At 51.8% G+C, this 19,133-nt stretch overlaps 2 protein-coding genes across 7 annotated transcripts in view; one reads left to right on the forward strand and one right to left on the reverse strand.

The window, feature by feature from the left end:
* The window catches only part of AK8 (adenylate kinase 8), a 154,641-nt gene extending 143,263 nt beyond the window's left edge, over positions 1-11,378 (reverse strand). The window contains exons 1-3 of the mRNA XM_037734581.1: positions 11,273-11,378; positions 8,240-8,324; positions 692-741 (exon numbers count right to left, since the gene is read on the reverse strand). Of these exons, the coding sequence (XP_037590509.1) occupies positions 692-741; positions 8,240-8,324; positions 11,273-11,356 (219 nt within the window). The 5' untranslated portion in view covers positions 11,357-11,378. The remainder of the gene's footprint in view (positions 1-691; positions 742-8,239; positions 8,325-11,272) is intronic.
* A 55-nt stretch (positions 11,379-11,433) lies between these two features.
* Positions 11,434-19,133, forward strand: part of SPACA9 (sperm acrosome associated 9) — a 12,078-nt gene continuing 4,378 nt past the window's right edge. The window contains exons 1-3 of one of the 6 annotated variants that reach the window (XM_017517600.2): positions 11,565-12,145; positions 12,720-12,772; positions 18,056-18,239. In XM_017517600.2, coding sequence (XP_017373089.1) covers positions 18,096-18,239 — 144 coding nt within the window. In that variant the 5' untranslated portion in view covers positions 11,565-12,145; positions 12,720-12,772; positions 18,056-18,095. Of the gene's footprint in view, positions 11,542-11,564; positions 12,146-12,719; positions 12,773-13,355; positions 13,533-18,055; positions 18,240-19,133 lie in introns of those variants that run through there. The other 5 variants (XM_017517599.2, XM_037734580.1, XM_017517606.2 and 2 more) reach the window with 5 other exon arrangements.

The raw sequence follows: 19,133 nt of genomic DNA on the forward strand, positions 1-19,133 counted from the left end.
AAAAAAAAAAAAAAAGACCTTAAAGATCGAAGCCATAGATGAATGAAGCACACACCACCAGTTTCTGGACAGTGAATGCCTCTAGGGAGGGAGAGATGAAAAAGGGTGGGAGAGGTGGGCCCAAGCATTTGCTGTATCTTCAAAGATATGTTTTCTTCAAAATGGGGAGAGAATAAACAAAGCAAATATGATGACATGTTAAATTTGCATAAAATCTGGGAGTTGGGTACACGAATATCCATGATATTGTTTGCTGTGCTTTTCTGATTCTTTTAAATATTTCACAATTAAAATGTTCAGAGTGAATTGTAGGATTCCAAGTCAGTCTGTGAAATGTGTATACTGTTGGACCCAGCACTTCTACTTCTGGAAGTGTATCCTAAGGATATCACAAAGGGTGTGCAAGGATAGTGTATATGCAGGCAAGAAAAAGCTCTGGGAAGTATACCCAAGCGTGTTAAGGGGATGCGTATCTCTGGATGGTCGGGGAATTATATTTTTGGTCTTTCACAGTTTCTAGGTTTTCTGCTATGAATACACACTACCTTTTGTAATAAGAAGAAAGTAAGAAGGAGGAAAAGGAGAAGAAAAGCTCAGTTATACTGCAAATTCAAGGAGGTGCAGTCTCATTCCAGCTCTGGGGGATAAATGAGATGCTACAGTATTACAACACTTAATATGATACACTTACTATGGTTGTTTTCCCCGAGGCGGGTGGACCTAATATTACAATCCTCGGCACTGTGGAATAAAAAGATTTGAATGTCACCACTCAGCATGACAAGCAGCCTTCCACGTCTGCAGTACTCGGAGTGTACTTACTTCTTCCCTCCCCAGATTTCATTTTCTGCCAGTGACATGGCCATCTGTAACCCGGCGGCTCAGAGGCACTCTTGCCACGGAACATATTCTCTGTGTTTAGAGAGCTTAGTGATCACCAAGATGGTTTATTCTTCTACCTCCAAGGGGACATGGACACGGTAACTTGTTTACCAAACCCATAAATATCAAGAGCAATTGGGATTTCAAACACCATAAAGCATTTTAAACAAGGACTTTGTCTCAGGGAGGCTCTCTCCAATAAAGCTGTAATTTATGTAAATCGACCTTAGAAGCTTTTTTTTTTTTTTATGTTTATGCCTTTTTATTTAGCAAATTGTATTCCCCATGATTTTACAGAGGGAAGTAATGGGAAAAGCCTGGAGTATATGAGCCAGATTTATAAAACCTGAGAAAGGAACATTTCTCAGGTTTTATAAACCGACGGACGTTTCTATGCAAATGGAAGACAATGGCAGCGTGTTTGATTTTAGTCTTGGCTGGTTTTGGTCCCACAGAATTCTTAACCCAGGCTACTGACAAGAGTGGGATGTGAACCAACAGCTCCTGGACCTGTGTGTGACCCAGAGTCTGGGCTCACCCGGCAGGTGAAGCTCTGGGGGCAGGCCCAGGCCCTGGCCTTTCCAGGCCCTGGAAAGGCATTTTCAGCTTCTGGCGGGGGAGAGCCAGGGCACAGATTCAGCGGCCCTTCCTCTGTTCAAGGCCTGTAAGCTGGGGCAAAGCCTATCAGGGCCCTCCCCGTAGGTGAGAGAAGCCGCTGTGGGTGGAAATACTGCTTGCAGGACAAGTCTGGGAATGAGCAGACTTTGAGGCCAGTGGTCAGGTGACAGGATGAGGTGAGATGGAGCTAGAGTGGCTGCTGGCGACCGGAGAAGAGATGACCAGCATGGCGAGAAGGGTGCTGGAAGGCATCACACTTGGGTCAAAATGAAGGGAACAGCAGTGGGGGCTGCACAGACGCACCCACACTGCCCACGTGCTGAACACCATCTTGATTGTGCCAGCTCTCCCTCCTTGTAGGGAGCTGGTAACCTTGGCCTGGCCCCTGACCCAAAGGGACAGATGAACAGACGTCCACTGCAAGTCACATGAGCCTCTAACGTCTGCATGAGAGCCCCTTCCAGCCAGGCTTCTGGGAGGGAATCTTGTCTCAGCAGAGGAGGGAGGTGCATGGCCTTCTAGTTTGGAGGCAGACACAGAAAAGGAGATGGACAGTGTCCTTTTGGCCAGTAATTTAATGGTTAGCACATCTACACCCAGCGGCTGCTTGGGTTTAAATGGATGTTTGTCCAAATTCTTGGTACCTTCTCATTTTTGGAGGAAGTCAAGGTAACTCGCTGAATGATCCTCTCCTCTGACCTCAGAAGCTGTGGACCTTCTTATTCTCCCTGTGGATGTTCCCTCCACGTTCCTGCCTTGCCACCTGTCATTTCCCATCAGGAACGTCCTCCCTCCCCAGCCCCTGGCACCCCCAGCCTCCCACTCCTTCTTCCTCCCTGAGATCCTTGTTCTTGCTCCCCTGTGGTGGCCCGTGATCAAGTGGCAGGCTGCTGCAGCCTTCCACGCTGGTGAATGTCAGCATGCTGCTGAGAAACAGGAGGAGTCGCTGTCCCCACAGGAAGAGAAGCTCCCAAGGGCAGAGACAGAGTCTCGTCCTCCTGGATCACCCCATGGCACCTGGAACTGTGAGAAGCCACACAGAGTGAGCTTCAGGACCACCTCCTTGGCTGTCCCCATCTTGTTCTATGATCACCGTTTGTCACCTTTGTCACCATCATTACTATGGTCTTAAAAAGGGTCCCCCTCTGCCAGTCAGCATGTTTGGGTAGAAGTGCAGGAAATGGATGAGTCAAGAAGAGAAGGGGGGTTGATTGCCCACTACTGCAATCCCAGCAGTTTGGGAGACTGAGATGGGCAGATCACTTGAGGTCAGGAGTTTGAGACCAGTCTGGCCAACATGGTGAAACCTCGTCTCTACTGAAAATACACAAAATTAGACAGGTGTGGTGGCACATGCCTGTAATCCCAGCTACTTGGGAGGCTGAGGCAGGAGAATCACTTGAACTCAGAAGGTAGAGGTTGCAGTGAGCTGAGATCACGCCACTGCACTCCAGCCTGGGTGACAGAGCAAGACTTCGTCTTAAAATATCTATATCGATTGATCAGTCGATCAATAGATAGGTAGATAGATAGATAGAAAAACCAGCATGGCTCACAGAGTCCTGCACAGGTTGGGGAGCCAGGCCCTCAGGGCTACCCCACAGGAATAACACCCCAAGCAAGGCCACCAGATGGGCTGGGAAGACACCAGACAGTGCAGCCCGTGCCCATGATGCCACTGACACACGTGGGCATGGCACTGCCATCAACCATGCTGCCCTTCCCCCCAGGAACCAGGCCCTGCAGAGCTGCCAGGGAGTGCTCTGGGACCTGCCCGTGATTCCGAGTCTGGCAGGTGAAGCTCTGGTGGCAGGCTCGGGCCCTGTCATGGAAGCTGGGAAGGTGTTTTTAGCTTCTGGAGTGGGAGCCAGGGTGGGCATTCAGCGGCCTATTCTCTGTTCTAGAGCTGTGGCCGGGGCAAGGCCTTCCAGGGCCCTCCCCGTGGGTGAGAAAAGCCACTCTAGGAAGCTGTAGGAAACACTCCTTGCAGGACAAGTCTGGAAACAAGTTGGCTTTGAGGACATGTGGTCAGGTGAGAGAATGAGGTGAGATGGGAGCCAGGGTGCCTTGGGAGGTTTCTGGGGAGGAGTGGCAGGAAGGGTGTTCAGGGTGGAGAAGCCTTGGCCCATGAGGCAGAGGGCTCACCTGGACCACAGGGAGAGCACCTGCTTGGCCAAAGTCGGGTGAGGGAGCAGTGGGGAACCTGGGTCTGCTCATGCAACACTACCTGCTGCCCCTCCAGGGCTCTGACCACAGGCCCTGCTGAAGCTCCTCCAAAAACAGACAAGACCCAACGGGACTCAGTGGGCACAGAGCCTGAGGGGCAGGGAGATGCAGCTCAGCAATGGCCTTGGGGAATGAACCTGACTCCTGAGTCACGCACTAGCCTGAGAGTTGCTGGGCTGGGGGCTGCAGGGAAATCCTCCCCTTCTAGGTTCCCATAAGTGGCACCCAAATGGTACACATCTATGAACATACTTTAAAAGGGGAACATCCACGGCCTTTCTCCCCACCTAATTTCTCCCACACATTTATGTGATTAATTTCAGTTTCTTAAAATCTAACACCTTGAAACTCCAGCCCTGCTCATGAGTAATTATTTATAAACAGTGTCATAAAAGGCTGCTTGACTGCCAAGAGTAATCAACTTCTTCCAACCACTTCAAAGGAAATCAAAAAACCTTTCCATCCACAGATCCTTTTGAGGTTTAACTAGGAGCATGATTTAAAATTCACAAGAAAACCCTTAGGTATTGGAGCTCTAATACACGGCTTTCTTGGACAAACGTTTGATAAAAAACGAAACACACCATTATATACACCATCGCCTGCTTTAATATTGCCCAGGGCTACTGTAAATGCTCACTTTGTACTAAATCTGCTTTTCTGGCGGCGAAGGGGCTGCCAGCCCATGTGCCGGGCTCCCTCTGCTCCCTCATGTGCTCACTCACCGCGATGAGTCCTGGGCCTCCTCTCCCTCTACCCCAGTCACCAGCCACATCACTGCATGTGGCAGTTAATCCCAGGCCCAGCAAGAGGAAGGGGTGAGGTCCTGGCTATAGTTAGCAGACGATGCTGCGTGGCTGGAAGGGGGCAGGATGACCTGACATACCAGCCCGGAAGAACAAAAACATACACGGGACGTCATGGGCCTCTCCAAGCCTCCCGCACTCTTCTAGGACACATGAGGGTTGGGCTTAGCTGATTCAGGCTTCTCCCTACTCCTAGACGAGTCGCCAAGGCAGGTAGTCTCCCCTCCTCCTTCACATTTCTGCTCCACTTGTCTGCAGACGCTTGGGAAAAGGGAGAGAAACCCATGGGTGTCCCTCTCTTCTTTCCATTTCAGTGGTTGGGACTTGAGCCAAAGGACAAAATGTTCCAACATCCACAAAAGCCACCAGCTGAGGGCCTGCAGTGGGGTACAGGGCTGTGGGGAACAAACTCCCCAAAACAGTGGTTCCTGGGACCCAGTGACTCTACTCCCTGAGAGCATCTGGGCCAAGAGCTTGACTCAGCTATTCAGGAGGACAGACAGGAGGCTGGCCCCCAGCTAGAGATGGCACAAGGCAGGTCTGGATCCTTCATCCCTGCTCGAGAGCAATGGAGCAGGTGCAATGCAGAGAAAGGAGCAAGGGCTCCATGGAGGGAGCCTCTGGGAAGCCCCAGACCTGCGGGTGAAGGGAAAGGGGCGCTGAGAAGAGTGGGAAGAGGAGATGAAGAGGCGGAGGCGGGAGCAAGGGTGGCTGTCCAGCCGACATCAACTACACTGCATCCAAACCAAAAAGAGGATGTTTAAACTTCAAAATCCTGATGAAGTGGATAGTTTGACATTGAAATTAAAACTGCACACAGAGGGGCAAGATCAAAACATAAAGAGATAATTGAATCTGCCTCAAATTTCTTGAGATTCAAGGCTCTTGAATTTCTGGGCTGGGGAACTAGGTAAGCCTTGATGTTAGTGGTTTAAAGACACAGACGGCAGGGCACAGTGGCCCATGCCTGTAATCCCAGTGCTTTGGGAGGCCAAGGCAAGAGGATCACTTGAGCTCACGGGCACAGACCTTGGCAACACAGTGAAACCCCATCTCTGTAAAAATATTTCAAACATTAGCCAGTGCAATAGCATGCACCTGTAGACCCAGCTACTCAGGAGGCTGAGGCGGGAGGATCGCTTGAGCCCAGGAGGTCAAGGCTGTAGTAAGCTATAATTACCCCACTGTACTCCAGTCTGAGCAACAGAGTGAGACCCTGTCTCTAAAAAAAAAAAAAAAAAAAAAAAAAAAAGAGAGAGAGAGAGAGAAAGGAAAGAAAAAGAGAAGAGCACAGGGCATGCCCCAAGTAGGATTTTCAAACAGTAGGAAGTGTCAGTGCAACCTAATTTATGAGAGTTCAAGTGGTTACATTATTACCAGGCACATTTTTTTTTTTTTTAGAAAGTTTCACTATGTCGCCCAGGGTGGAGTGCAGTGGTGTTCAAGGTGCAGTCGCGGCACTGTGGTCTCAAACTCCTGGCCTCACGCGATCCTCCCATCTCAGCCTACGAAGTAGCTGGAGCTACAGGTGCACCACCACACCCAGCTGTCAAGCACAATTTTTTTCTTTTTTTTGAGACAGGGTCTCACTCTGTCACCCAGGCTGGAGTGCAATGGCAAGATCTTGACTCACGGCAACCTCCACTTCCCAAGTTCAAGCGATTCTCCCGCCTCAGTCTCCTGAGTAGCTGGGATTACAGGCATGTGCCACCACGCCCAGCTAATTTCTGTATTTTTAGTAGAGATGGGGTTTCGCCATGTTGGCCCGGCTGGCAAGCACAGCTTTTAATTTAGATAAATCTATCAAGCTTTTCACCAGTGGAAACTCGACATCGCATCCCTAGGAGCCCCCTACCCATGCGTGCAGCAGGGATGTCCCATTCCTTCAGCCACCACTGACCAGGCCAGAGCTTCACGGCTTCCCTCTGGGTTAACCAAACACATCTGTTTTACAAATGAGGGAAGTGAGGTCAAAGAGCAACCATCTCTCATGGTCTCTATATTTTCAGATGAGTGAGCTGAAGGGTCCCTGGCAGTGGCGGGGGCAGGGTGGCAGGAGAGGCCTGCGCCCCGCCGTGAGGTTGGCTTTGTCTTACTCTGATTTACTTTAGCTGTTGCTTGGCCCTTTTTTCACTTTTATTTTGTGTTTCTTTTTACTTTGCTTTCCCTTTGCTGTCCATCCTTTCTCTGGTGGTGGCAGTGTAAGATAGTTGCGTGGAGGCAGGGATGCTATCCACAGCCCTGGAATAACACCCAAGCCTCCATGGGGGCGAGGGGAGTGTGGGAACTTCTTCCTTGGCAAATGGAGTCAGTGAGGCCTGGGGGCAAGCCTAAGTCTGCAGCAGTAAGGGACACTCAGGAGGGCAGGGTGGCTTTAACACCCACCCTAAGAGCAGGTGAATCTGGAGAGGTAGAACCTCCCACCTGTGCCATATAATAAACAGCAAACCAGAGAAAGGAGGTCTCTAAGAGTCACTGCAGGACAGAATAAACTGCACTAGGAAGGTGGGGTTGGGGAGATTGAAAATCAGACACTGGGAAGGGGGTTCCGAGGCCACCCCAGCACCGCTCCACCCCTGCCTGGGCACAGGGACTCTCAGTCAACATCTGCTGAACGAGGGAATGCCCAGTGAATCGGCCATTTGTGCCTAACTAGAGGCTCAGAAAAGGGTCTCTTTGTGGCCCCTTTGTAGGGTCTCTGAATCTGCCCACCTAGTTTCATGCAGTGGCATCAGGACCTAAGATTCCATCATCCTCCTGCTCTGCAGCCAGGCCTGGATGTGTCAGGACCACCATGCAGGACATGAGGAAAAGGCTTGAAACCTCCTCTCTCACCTGTTTCTCTCTTTCCTTCTCTCTTCCTTCTTCTCCTCCCTCCCTCCTTTCTTTCTTCTTTCTCTCTTTCTTTCTTTATTCCTAGCTTCATTTCTCCCCTTGGGCCTTCTGAACCTCTGCACTGGGCATCTCAGGCCTCTGTCTTCAGCTGTACCAAGTGCTAATTTCACTGGTAAGTGTAGCTCCTTTAAAGCAGCTAATGCTCCAATGAAAGAAACATAAAAGCCCCCAGACATCAGTCCTCCCCAACAGCTCACAGTGGACGGGACTGATCCTCTCTTGGCAAATCGACTGTGGAGTGGAGTAGAAAGGAGGGACCTTCCTTGTGTGAGCGCCTCCCTCCTCCCCAGTTCTGTGCTCTGGCCTTGGGTCTGGCTGACCTGCACTGGTCGATTGCAAAGGTTTGGGGAGCTCGGAAACTCATTAACAGGTGCCAATGATGAGACCGTTGGAAAAGCCCAAGTGCTTGCCTGTCTAGGTAGACCAGAAACCAAACTTACACCTGACAAGTGGAGTGATGAGAGAGCTGAAACCTAACGCAACATCAACTAGGGCAGGCGAAAGCATTAATAATTGATTCCATAGGCCATTCTGGGGTTTTCATTTTAATAACTTGGCAAGAAAATTTTTACAAGTTGGGCTCCAAAAGAAACTAACGCATTTTTCAATTAACCGACACCTCAAGTTGTTGAAACCCCTCCCTTCTGACCTCCCTTCAGACACAGGTAGGACAGAATGGTGCTCAGCTATTCTCAGGGTTGGGTAGGGTCCCTGAAGAGGAGGAGGAGGAAGAGGCAGAGGAGCTGGGGAAGAAGGGGAAGGAGGAGGAGGGAAGGGGAAGATGGGGAGGGGAAGCCCCAGCCAGTGCTCACCATTGTCGTTGTCTCTACGCAAGTGTTGGATCATGAAGGGGATGGGGTCCTCAGGCTGGTGGATCAGAAGTTGCTCCAGCATGTTCTGTAGGTACAGGGCAGACACCCAGGTTATTACTACCTGCAGGGACACCTGGTCACCATAGATGCTAGCTATGGGGCCTGCTTTCTCCACTGCACCCCACCAAACATGACTTCGGCCTGGGACCCAGCTCCTGCCAAAACTGGCATCTGCTTGGGTCCTCATGAACAGAGGCATGAGTGGGGCCACGTGGTGCTGCTGGGGAGCACCTAGAGGGAGGCAGAAGTGGAGGAGCCTCGCCCTGATTCAGAGTAGGCAATCCCAAGGCCCTCTCCCCTGGGGCCCTTTGGGCTTCCCAGACAAGCCTTCTCCAAGTTCTTAAGCATCACTGTTCCCCTCAGAGCCTTGGCAGATGAAGCTCCTTCCTCATTTTCATCCTGGCTAATTTCTGCTCAGTCTCAGATCTCAATGGGAACATACCTTCTTGAGTATGTGCACTAGGTAAATATGTCAGATGCTCCTGTACCTGCCTGCAGGCATCGCCGTGTTTCATGCCTCACCCTGTCCCTACTCACCAAGCCATCATTCTCTCAGCAGGCCATGCGTTCTGTGGGCTTCCTCGTCTACCTAGAGCCCTCCTGGCACCCCAATGCCTGACAGTCATAGCAGATGCCCAGTGCAGATGTTTGTTGGGAAACAGACCATCACCACTACCTGTGTCCCTCCAGAATGGAATGGAATATTTACCAGCCAGATTTCTAAATAGTCCTGGGATAGTCTGGCCATTTCATCCAATCAGGCAAACATATCAAAGGTAAGTGGCTTCTGGGGTCGCAAAACCCTAGGCACAGAAATGAGAGGGAGCTGACAGCAGCTGTGCTGTCACAATAAGGGGTATCCTTCAGCCCCAGGGGCAAGGAAGGAAAGGGGCTCCAGCCCTCTGGGAGCGAAGGGAGTGTGGGGCAAGAAAAACAGCACCGAGCCATGGGAAGTCTTGGTTCCAGCCCCACTGTATCTCATCAGCAAGCCCCTTCCCTTCTCTGGGCCTTAGCTTCTCTAACCATTCAGTAGCACAGCTGGAGTGAATTCATGTTTGTATATCACTGGTGCGATGGAATGAGATGATTTTAGATGGTTCACACATAAATATTTTAAATTTCATGTTTAAATCATCATGTATTTAATGTGTATTGGAAAACTAAGTACATCAAATCTATAATTTCAAGGATATCACTTAGGAGGAGGCAAAGCAGCTATTTAATTTTTTAAAAGTTGAGTTGATTTCAAAAAGTGATTAGTTCAAGTGGAAATGCAGTAGTGGTTATGCGAATCTGTACATGTGATAAATGCACAGAACTGTAAGCACAACAAAAACATCCACACAGGCAAAAAAGGAGGAAATCCAAATCAGGCCTACAGTCCAGGTAATCCTGCTGTACCGATACCAGTTTCCTGGTTTTCACAATGTGCTACAGTTATGTTAGATGTTATCACTGGGGCTACTGGGGGAGACCAGATATCCATATTTTCTAACTTCCTGTGAATCTAAAATTATTTTAAAATAAAAAGTATAAAAAATGAAAATGATCAAAACCACGGAGGGAATACACAGATGACTAAAACTGGAAATACTGGACTAAAAGCTTTCTTGTTGAAGGCTGAGGCAGAAGGACTGTTTGAGTCTAGGAGTTCAAGACTAGTATGGGCAACATAGCAAGACCTCATCTCTACTAAAATAAAAAATAAAAAAGATCAGCCAGGTATGGTGGCCTGCACCTGCAGTCTCAGCTTCTCTGGAGGGGCTGAGGCAGAAGCACTGCTCGAGCCCAGGAGTTCAAGGCTGCAGTAAGCCATGACTGCAGCACTGTGCTCCAGCCTGGGCAACAGTGCAAGACTCTGTTTCAAAATAAATAAAAGCTTTCTTGAGCAATTCCTCCAACAATCACTGTGAAAAACACATCAGGTTCTCTAGAGTAGACCACAGGGCTCCGGATGCTCCCCTCCTGTCCTCACCTGTTGACTTCTAACCCAGCTAGCTATTTTATTCTGATTGGCCAGTCAAGCAGTTTTAGGAATCTCTCGCACTCCCTCGATCAGTTAACACTTTCCGAGGAAAACATGTTTGCTGAAGGTACAGACACAGGTTTCTTAGTCTGGGCTCAGCTATCCAGTGTGCAGGACAGAGGCTCGCATGACCACAGACACCACCATGCCCTCCCTGCCATTACCCCTGGGTATGGGGTGTACCCTGAGAAGCAGACAAATGTTCTGGAAGCTGAGCTCCACCTTCCCTTTGCCTCTCAGAATCTTTGAGTAGCTGAGAGTTCTTCCCCTCTAGCTCCTGAAAGCCTTGACTTCCATCAAGTGCAGAAGGGAGAACTGAGACCCCGGCGGGGGCGGGGCCTTGCCGAGGATCACATGGTGAGCTACAGGGGCCCAGTCACAGGCCCGGACCCAGGATGAGAGCTTTGGAGCTGCCGGGGACGTCTGGCCCTGAGGAGGAGGGGCCAGGGTGGGAAATGCTGCTGTCCTAGAGGCGGCCCTCTCGGAGGATGGAGATGCCAGCTTGAACTCGGACAACGACAACCTCAGAAACCTGGGCCGAGAAGCTCCCCACCAATTCGACAGATGGGAATTCTCAGCGTCGGGAGAGCCCCGGGAGACCATCTCTTGGAACCTGGCATTTCACATGCGGGGAAACCGAGAAAAGGAAAGGACTGGTTTCAGACCATAAGCCCGCTGGCGGCACAGCCAGGGCCAAAATCCCGGCCCGAGTGGCCTCCTGCCTCCCCCTGGGTCCGCCCGAGGCCGACCCGAGCAGGGCCAGAGGGCGTCCCCAGCTCGAGGGCCCCCTCGGGGTCACGGCGACACACTAATCTGACACCCGGAGCTGGGCTCCTTCGTGGGCTCCCGACTCGGCCCCAGCTGCGGGTTCCGGCTGCGCACCCGACGTCGCAGTGGAGGCTCCCGAGCCGCCGCCGACGTCGCGACAGGCAGGGCTGCCAGGTCACCTGCATCAACTCGAAGATGTGGTTCGCCTCCCCGTACTGAGGCATCTCGGGTGGGATACGGTGCGGGGCTGTAGACGCGTCCATGCAGCCGTCGCGGCGCGCCGCTCCCTAGTAACAGCGTCGCTAGGGCCGCCGCGCCGGCTGCGTCATCAGCGCGCGCCGCGGCCCCGCCCCGCAGACGCCTCCGCGCCCTGCCAGGGTTCCGGAGCCTCAGTCTTGCGCGTCGCCCCCCGCCCCGACCTCCCCGGCAGACGCGCTCGGCGGCTCGGGCAAGTTCTTTCCCCAACCCGGGCCTCGCTTTCCCCATTTGAGCATCTTAGCGGGGACACCCTCAGGCGGATTCCAGCTGGGCCTCCTCGGATTTGAGACCCCCGACGAAACCCAAGAGGGGCAAGTCGGCCCCCCGAGGTGGCGGGAGGCAGACCCTGCTTCTGGTTCTGTTAGCACTCCCTGTCCTCCCCCGCTGCCCCGCTCCCTATGCCTCAGTTTCCCCATCTTTAACAGACGCAGGAATAGATGTGGGACAGGCTGCTTGAACAGGGAGGGGCGTCTATGGGACAGGCCGGAGGTTCGAGGATCGGGTGGAAATCCTCAGGCCAACTCCTAGCGTCCAGGCCCGGGAGACCCCTCCTCCCGCTCCCGGGCTCACGCCGAGCGGCCACGTGACCCGATTGCTATGGCACCGGCAGTAACAATCAGGCCCGCGGCCCCGCCCCTTCTTACCGGACCTCCCCACCCATCCCCGCCTCCCAGGCCCTGGGGTGGGCCTCCCCCACCCTCCGGGGCCCCGACACTCCCGGAGTCACTCCAGTTTCAGGGTGCTCCGTGGACCGAAGAGCGCTCTAGGACAAGCAAGGGTAAACAGGGACGAAGGTGGGTAGGCCCACTCGGACCCCACCCCTGCCTCTGGGTCAGAAACTGGAAGCTGGAGTGGAGGATAGAAAGATGGAGGGGTCCGGAGGATAGAGGGGCCTGCACAGCTGTCTCTGGGACGCGAGGGTGAGGTTCGACTGGAGACTTTCCGAGTTGTGTGAATTCCCAGTGGTACGGGGTTGCCTGGTATTTTATTGGTCGCAACAATGAATTGGGAGCTCTAGCTCTGGTCTGTTGCCATTAATAGTAGGAGTTACCGTTTGTTGGACTCTTAACTTTGTGCTCACGGCAAAACTCTGTTGTCTCTGTACCTTATGGAGAGGGAAAATGGCACAGTCAATGCTTACAGCCCGGATGCAAGTCCCGGCTCCATTTCTTACTGTGTGGGCTTGGCAAACTCTTCACTTGTTTGTGCCTCACTTTCCTCCCCTGTGAAGCGGGGGGCTGCTGAAGGATTTCAGGAGCTGATGTATTGGAGAGTAATTGGCATGCAGTAAGCACGCAGTGTATGGGGCTACTATTAGTAGTAGTATCTTGTTTAATCGTTCCAACAACCTTCATTCCCATTTTACAGGTGAGAAATTGGAGGATTAGAACAGTGAGGACTGGTTGGCTGGGTAACTTTGGGTAAGTCATGTTCCCTTTCTGGGCTTCTTCCCTCATCAATTGTTGATGATACAACCTTAGAATCAGAAGGCCCCTTGAAGAAGAGGCTCATCCAAACTGTCTCATTTGACAGATGGATAAACTGAGGCCCAGAAAAGGGAGAAATCTTGGCTAGGGCATGAACTCGGCATCCAGGCTCCAGCTAAAGCCCTTTTCTACCAGCCAGCAGCCCAGAGACATGCCCTCCCGACGTAAAAGCCAGCACTGTTGCCTCTTCCCCTCCAAACTCTTTCCTCAAAGTGTGCACAGTTTGGTAGGCTTGTCAAAGCCAACTGTAAAGATAGCTGGGGAAGAAAAGGAAGCAGCCTCCCCCTGAGCAAAGAATGCAACAAGCAAGCCTGCCATCTGCACTGGAGAGGTTTGGTTTGCTTCCTGGACATTTCTGAAATGACTTGCCTTTCTCCTCATTTATTTTAAGCCCTAGGCGCTTTTCATACCATGATTTAATCTTCTTTAGCAGCCTGGAAAAATACAAATCAATTAAAGCCTAAAACCTGTGGGTAATCATTTTTTTTCTCCCTCCTCCAGATCGAAAAGTGCCCGTACCCTGTGCCTTTTATCCACACTAATTTGGCTGCAGTGGCTCTCATTCAAGGGCCGATCACTTCGGATAGCTTATTACAGCTCCTCTCATGACATTCCTGGTGTGCATGTCACAAGTTACTAGGATCAAGAGTGGAGTCAGTTTTGCTCTCAGGGGCTCTTGGGGCCACCAGCCAAGGTAGTGCTGTATCCCTGGAGAACTTGACAGCCCCAGGGAGCTAGGCCCACAAAGGGCAGCCCCTTGAATGTTTAGTCCTGTTTGTTTTGGGTCAAGAAAAAGGGAGAGTCTAGTGGTAATGGAAGTGGGGCCTAGGGCTAGGGGTCTAGCCAGTGCATGAACTGTAGCGAGGTCAGGCAGCTCATCAAGGCCTTTGCAGTCCCTATCCTCACTGCCGCAGTCAACTCTGATGTCTGGTGTGTTTGTCTCTAAGTACTACCAAGGGAAGGGGAGGAGGGAGGGAGGAGGAAGGGAGGGATCCAAGTTAAGAGCCCAGACTTTATAAAATAGCCAGGCAGAGCCAAGCAGGAAGTCCTGACTTGCGCATTCCTCATCCGGCCTCACTTTCCGACCTATCCTGTGAGGATAAGCATGGCGCCTCGCTCCAGGGCTGCCTAGAGCCCCATCAGGCGACCCCCCGCTCTTCTCAGGAGGACTGAAGTGAGCCACCCTTCTTCAGCCCAGGATCTAAGCACAGCTCCAGCTCTTCCGGCATGATACCCACCCTCCTCCTGCAAATGCCCCTCCTGCAGATGGTGGCCCCTCATTCTTGAGGTTCCCACCTGCTTCCCTGCTGTGTTTCCTCCTTATCTAAAATGCTGTTTGTTTCACTCTTCTGCATGGTCTACCTTCCCCTGTGAAAGATGAGTTCCTCCAGGGCAGCGAATCTTGTTGGCTAGCCCAGCGCCTGAATAGCACCTGGCACACAGTATGAGTGCACAAGGGAATGAGTGCATGCATGAAGTGCTTTTCACCGCCTTGGCTTAGAAGCCTCCTGCCGTTCTTTCAAATGCTTCTCCTGACACTGGGGTCCCTCAGCCTGACCCTGTCCACTGCCCTCTTCTGCACCTGCTTACGGCAGTCCCACATCCCCACCCCCCAACCTCTAGCCCAGGGTCCCACCCCCACTGCGTACCTGCTTCACCTCTCCACGGCCTCCTCTTTCTCAAGTCCAGGTTCAAACTTCCCCTCCTCCAGGAGGTCAAGTCCTCAGCAGTTCCTGCTTCGTTTGAGGGCCACACTGTGCTTGTGGTGTCCCCTGTTAGTGCACACACCCATGCTTCAGCCACAGTAGCGTTGATGATTCTGATGATGGCACCGCCACATTGCAGGCTCCATGGTCAACGCCACCCACCTCTGGTCTCATGTCAGCTCCCCCCAGGCTGGGAGGCTGCTGCACACTGAGGCCTAGGGAGGATGGGCAGCTTGCCCAAGGTCGACAAGAAGGGGTGGAAGCAGGATTTGAATCCAGGCCTTTGTGACTCCGGGCCTTCTCAACCACCACCAGCCACAGCTATGAGCATGATGGGAAAAAGCCAGGCCAAAAGGGCACACACCCCTTCTCCTGGAACTCCACTGATGTGCCATCTCTCACTTCTCTGGAGCTTCAACTTTATGTCATTTGTAAGCCCTGGGCCAGGATTAGGGCCAGGCGAGTGATCACTCTCAGCACAATACTTAAGGGGATGTCAACAATTCAGTCTTTGAGGTGGATGTTTTAATGCAATATTTTAAAAAATCAAAAACAGTGCCTAAAATCCATTTAGAATAACATGTCAAAAGTTTAAGTCGAGGCAGACTCAGTATCACTGATTTTTCCTTTCGCCTCACGCTTCAGTACAGCAAGATACAGCAATCTTTTCTTTAAAAATTCTGATGTTGCCAGCACATGCTTATAATCCCAGCATATTGGGAGGCTGAGGTGGGAGGATCACTTGAGCCCAGGAGTTCGAGACCAGCCTGAGCAACATAGGGAGACCCCATCTCTACGAAGAAAGAAAAAAAAGTAGTCAGGCATGGTGGCATGTACCTGAGGTCCCAACTACTCAGGAGGCTGAGGCAGGAGGATCTCTTGAGCCCAGGAAGGTCAAAGTTAGAGTGAGTTGTGATCACACCACCACATTCCAGCCTGCATGAAAGAGCAAGACCCCTTTAAAAAACATTTTTGGCACCGGTCATGGTGGCTCACACCTGTAATCCCAGCACTTTGGGAGGCCGAGGCAGGCGAATCACCTGAGGTTGGGAGTTTGAGACCAGCCTGACCAACATGGAGAAACCCTGTCTCTACTAAAAATACAAAATTAGCTGGGCGTGGTGGTGCATGCCTGTAATCCCAGCTACTCGGGAGGCTGAGGCAGGAGATTTGCTCGAACTCAGGAGGCAGAGGTTGCGGTAAGCCAAGATTGCACCATTGCACTCCAGCCTGGGCTACAAGAGTGAAACTCCATTTAAAAACAAACAAACAAAAAACAAAACAAAACAAAAAAAGGTTTTTGGCACTGGGGCACTGGGTACAGTGACTCATCCCTATCATTCTAACACTTTGGAAGGCTGAGAAAGGTGGATCACTTGAGGCCAGGAGTTCAAGACCATCCTGGCCAATATGGTGAAATTCTGTCTACTAAAAACACAAAAAATAGCCAGGTGTAGTGGTACACGCCTGTAATCCCAACTACTTTTTTTTTTTTTTTTTTTTTTTTTTTTTTTTTTTTTTTTTTTTTTTTTTTTTGTGAGATAGGGTCTCACTGTTTCAACCAGGCTGGAGTGCAGTAGTGTGATCATGGCTCATTGTAGCCTTGACCTCCTGGGTTCAAGCAATCCTCCTGCCTCAGCCTCCCAAAGTGCTGGGATTACATACAGGCATGAGCCACTGTGCCTGGCCTATTTTTATCTTGATTGCTGAGTTTTTTGGTAGCTCCTTAAGTTTTGCATGGAGGCAAGTACCTCCCTCGCCTCACCCTAGTTGGGCCCGGGTGAGCCAGATACCATGGGAGGCGCAACAGGGAACCTCTGCCAAGGATATGGCAGGTGTGAATAAACCTTGGGCCCTCCACCTCATTCCCCAGCCTCGGCTCTCCTTTCCATGGGAGGTTGTGCTGGAAACAGGCCCCTGCCCTGCCTGCCCTGGCCCTAACCCAGGCCCAGGCCCACCCCAGGGGAGCTGCAGCTGTCCCTGTGTCTGTTGACAGTCACAGCGCTGTGGCTGTGCTGCAGAAGTGTGCTCTCTCGTCTTTCCAAGGCTGTTGTCTGTCTAAGGCAGCCTTGCTGGCTTTTGTCTCCAGGGACACTCCATGGCTGGGCTCTATCTTGCTAAAGGGCCTCTTCCCTAGCCTTCTCCAAGTTCTCCGATTTACCACACCTGCATCATCTCACTGAGGCCATCTCCTGGTCTGTTCTTGTGTTTACTTTCATTCCTCTGATGCCATCTCCTCTTGCATCAACTGGGGTTGCTCCCACTACCCCCGGCCATACCCCCAGCTCCAGACCTGCTCTGGACACAGCAGAAACAAATACTCCTGGCCCTATCTTGTTCTCGTTCCTCTCCACCTGGGACCTTCTTGGAAGCTTGGAATGTGCCTTCTCTGCCCTGTGCATGCTGAATGTTCTGGCCCCTTCCACCTACAACATCTCCCTTGGGCCAGACCTGACCTCAGCACAGCCTCCTCTGACCCCTGCTCATGTGCGGATACGTTCGAGCCTGGACTTTGTACTGGAGGCAGTGGAGGGGCAGCACTGAGGATGCTGGTTAGATGTAAGGAAGCCTAGGACCCAGGGTGTCTTGGGCACAACTTGCTGTGACACCCTGGGTAAATTCTTTCCTTCTGAGCCTCACTTTCCCCCTAGAAGCTCAAGGGAGTTGGCCTTCTGAGTCCCTTCCAGCTCTAACATGATAGAAATGCGTGATCTGGAGCTCTTTGCATGCACTCAGCAAAACTGTGATGTCATGGAGCACAGACCTGCAGACTCTTCTGCTCACAGGAGGTTTGTAGATGCTCTGACGACCACCCAAATCAAAGCAGGGACAGTCTGCGAGGTGCCGAGAGACAGCCCTCCCCACAGCCTCCAGGTTACTGATCATGGCTTTCCAGCAATTAACAGGTGGCAGGGAACAGTCTGCTAGCCACCAGCCCTGCCCCGAGAATGTGCAAACCTGACATCAGGGCTCCTGCCCCCAGCACAGAGCAGGCAGACTCATGTCTCCTCAAACTAGACCATCGAGTATTGATTCTTCTCCCTGCTTAATCCATGGGAAGGATTTCCCAGACTTTCCTACCAATTGCAGAGCGGCAGATGCTTTAAAATAATTGGATCCAAACTGATAATCTCCTGGTTTTATATCCTGTGGCATAACCCTTGATCCCAGGTTTTGCTGACACCACAGCAAGGGACTGGAGACTGTGTGTGCATGCGTGTGTGTGTGCATGTGTGTGTGTGTAGATAGCCACATCTGGAAAAACTGAGGACCAGAGAAACTCTGTCCACAGCTGAGGGAAGAAGTCACATTTCATGGCAAAGAATGTGTCCATAGAGGGTAAATTTCAAGGTCAGGCTCAGCTGTGTCGTGGACAGTCTGGGGGCTCTGGACAAGGGTGCAGCCTGGGTGAGAGGGGCCGTGGGTATCCCTCTCACCCGACAGTCCTCCTCTCCGGAGCTGGATCCCAGCGTCAGGTCCCAGAACCTCATCTCTATCCTCTTTCTCCCAGTAGATTCCTCCTCTCCTGTAAATGACCACAGAGAAAGACAATGAATGAAGTGAAAGAATGCCTCCGCGGCATCGAGCAGAAGTACAAGCTCTTCCAGCAGCAGCAGTTCACTTTCATCGCTGCACTGGAGCACTGCAGGGAGAACGCCCACGACAAGATCCGACCCATCTCTAGCATAGGACAGGTTGTGCTCCCGCCCCCCGCCCCGGGTGAGGGGCAGCAAGCCCAGCCCCGTCTCATGAAAGATGAACCCACCGGGGCCCAGGGAGGGGAAGCACGTTGTGCCAGAATCAGACTCAGAACCTAAATGGTGGAATGAGTCCTTCATTGGTTTCTCCACCAAATATGTAAGTGAATAACACAGCAGTTAAAGAGGCAGGCGCAAGACTCAGCCGGCCAGGGCTTAAGTCCTAGCTCTACCACGTGCCACAGCTTGGGCCAGTGACTTCACTTTTCTATGTCCTCATCTGTGACACAGGGTCAGTGGTCACCCATGGAAAACTGGGGATTTATTGGTGACCAGAAGGATCTCGTCCCCCCCGTCAGGTTCCACTGGCGGTTGAGGAATTGCAGCATGCCAGGCATACCACCAGGTGCTTTCTCAGATGCTTTTGTTTAACTTGCATCTTCTCCAGGGTTAGCTGCTGTCTAGGTTTGCTCTGCACGACTTAGAGGCCTCCAGACCAAATGTGCCTTCCGGGAAGTTAGGGTCTGGAGCCGCAGTGCAGTTAGGAAAACACAGGCAGCCCCCTTGCAGTTCGGAGGGAGTCAGCTTGTGGAAGGGTAACTGCCCCAAGATGGGTGGGAACAGCGCTGGGCTCAGAACCGCAGAGGAGAAACAGGCTCCGGAGGCACGAGCAACCCTCACTGGCAGCATCCTTTACAAACTTTTCTAATTTTTGTAAAATGTTCCCTCAATTTTTTTTAACTCAAAAAATGTTAAATGTAGAAGTCAGATGCAGTGGTTCATGCCTGTAATCCCAGCACTTTTGGGAGGCTGAGGTGGGTGGATCACTTGAGGCTGGAAGTTTGAGACTAGCCTGCCCAATGTGGTGAAACCCTGTCTCTACTAAAAATA

Source organism: Cebus imitator, unplaced genomic scaffold (assembly GCF_001604975.1).
Source record: "Cebus imitator isolate Cc_AM_T3 unplaced genomic scaffold, Cebus_imitator-1.0 Scaffold638, whole genome shotgun sequence".
Lineage (NCBI taxonomy): Eukaryota > Metazoa > Chordata > Mammalia > Primates > Cebidae > Cebus > Cebus imitator.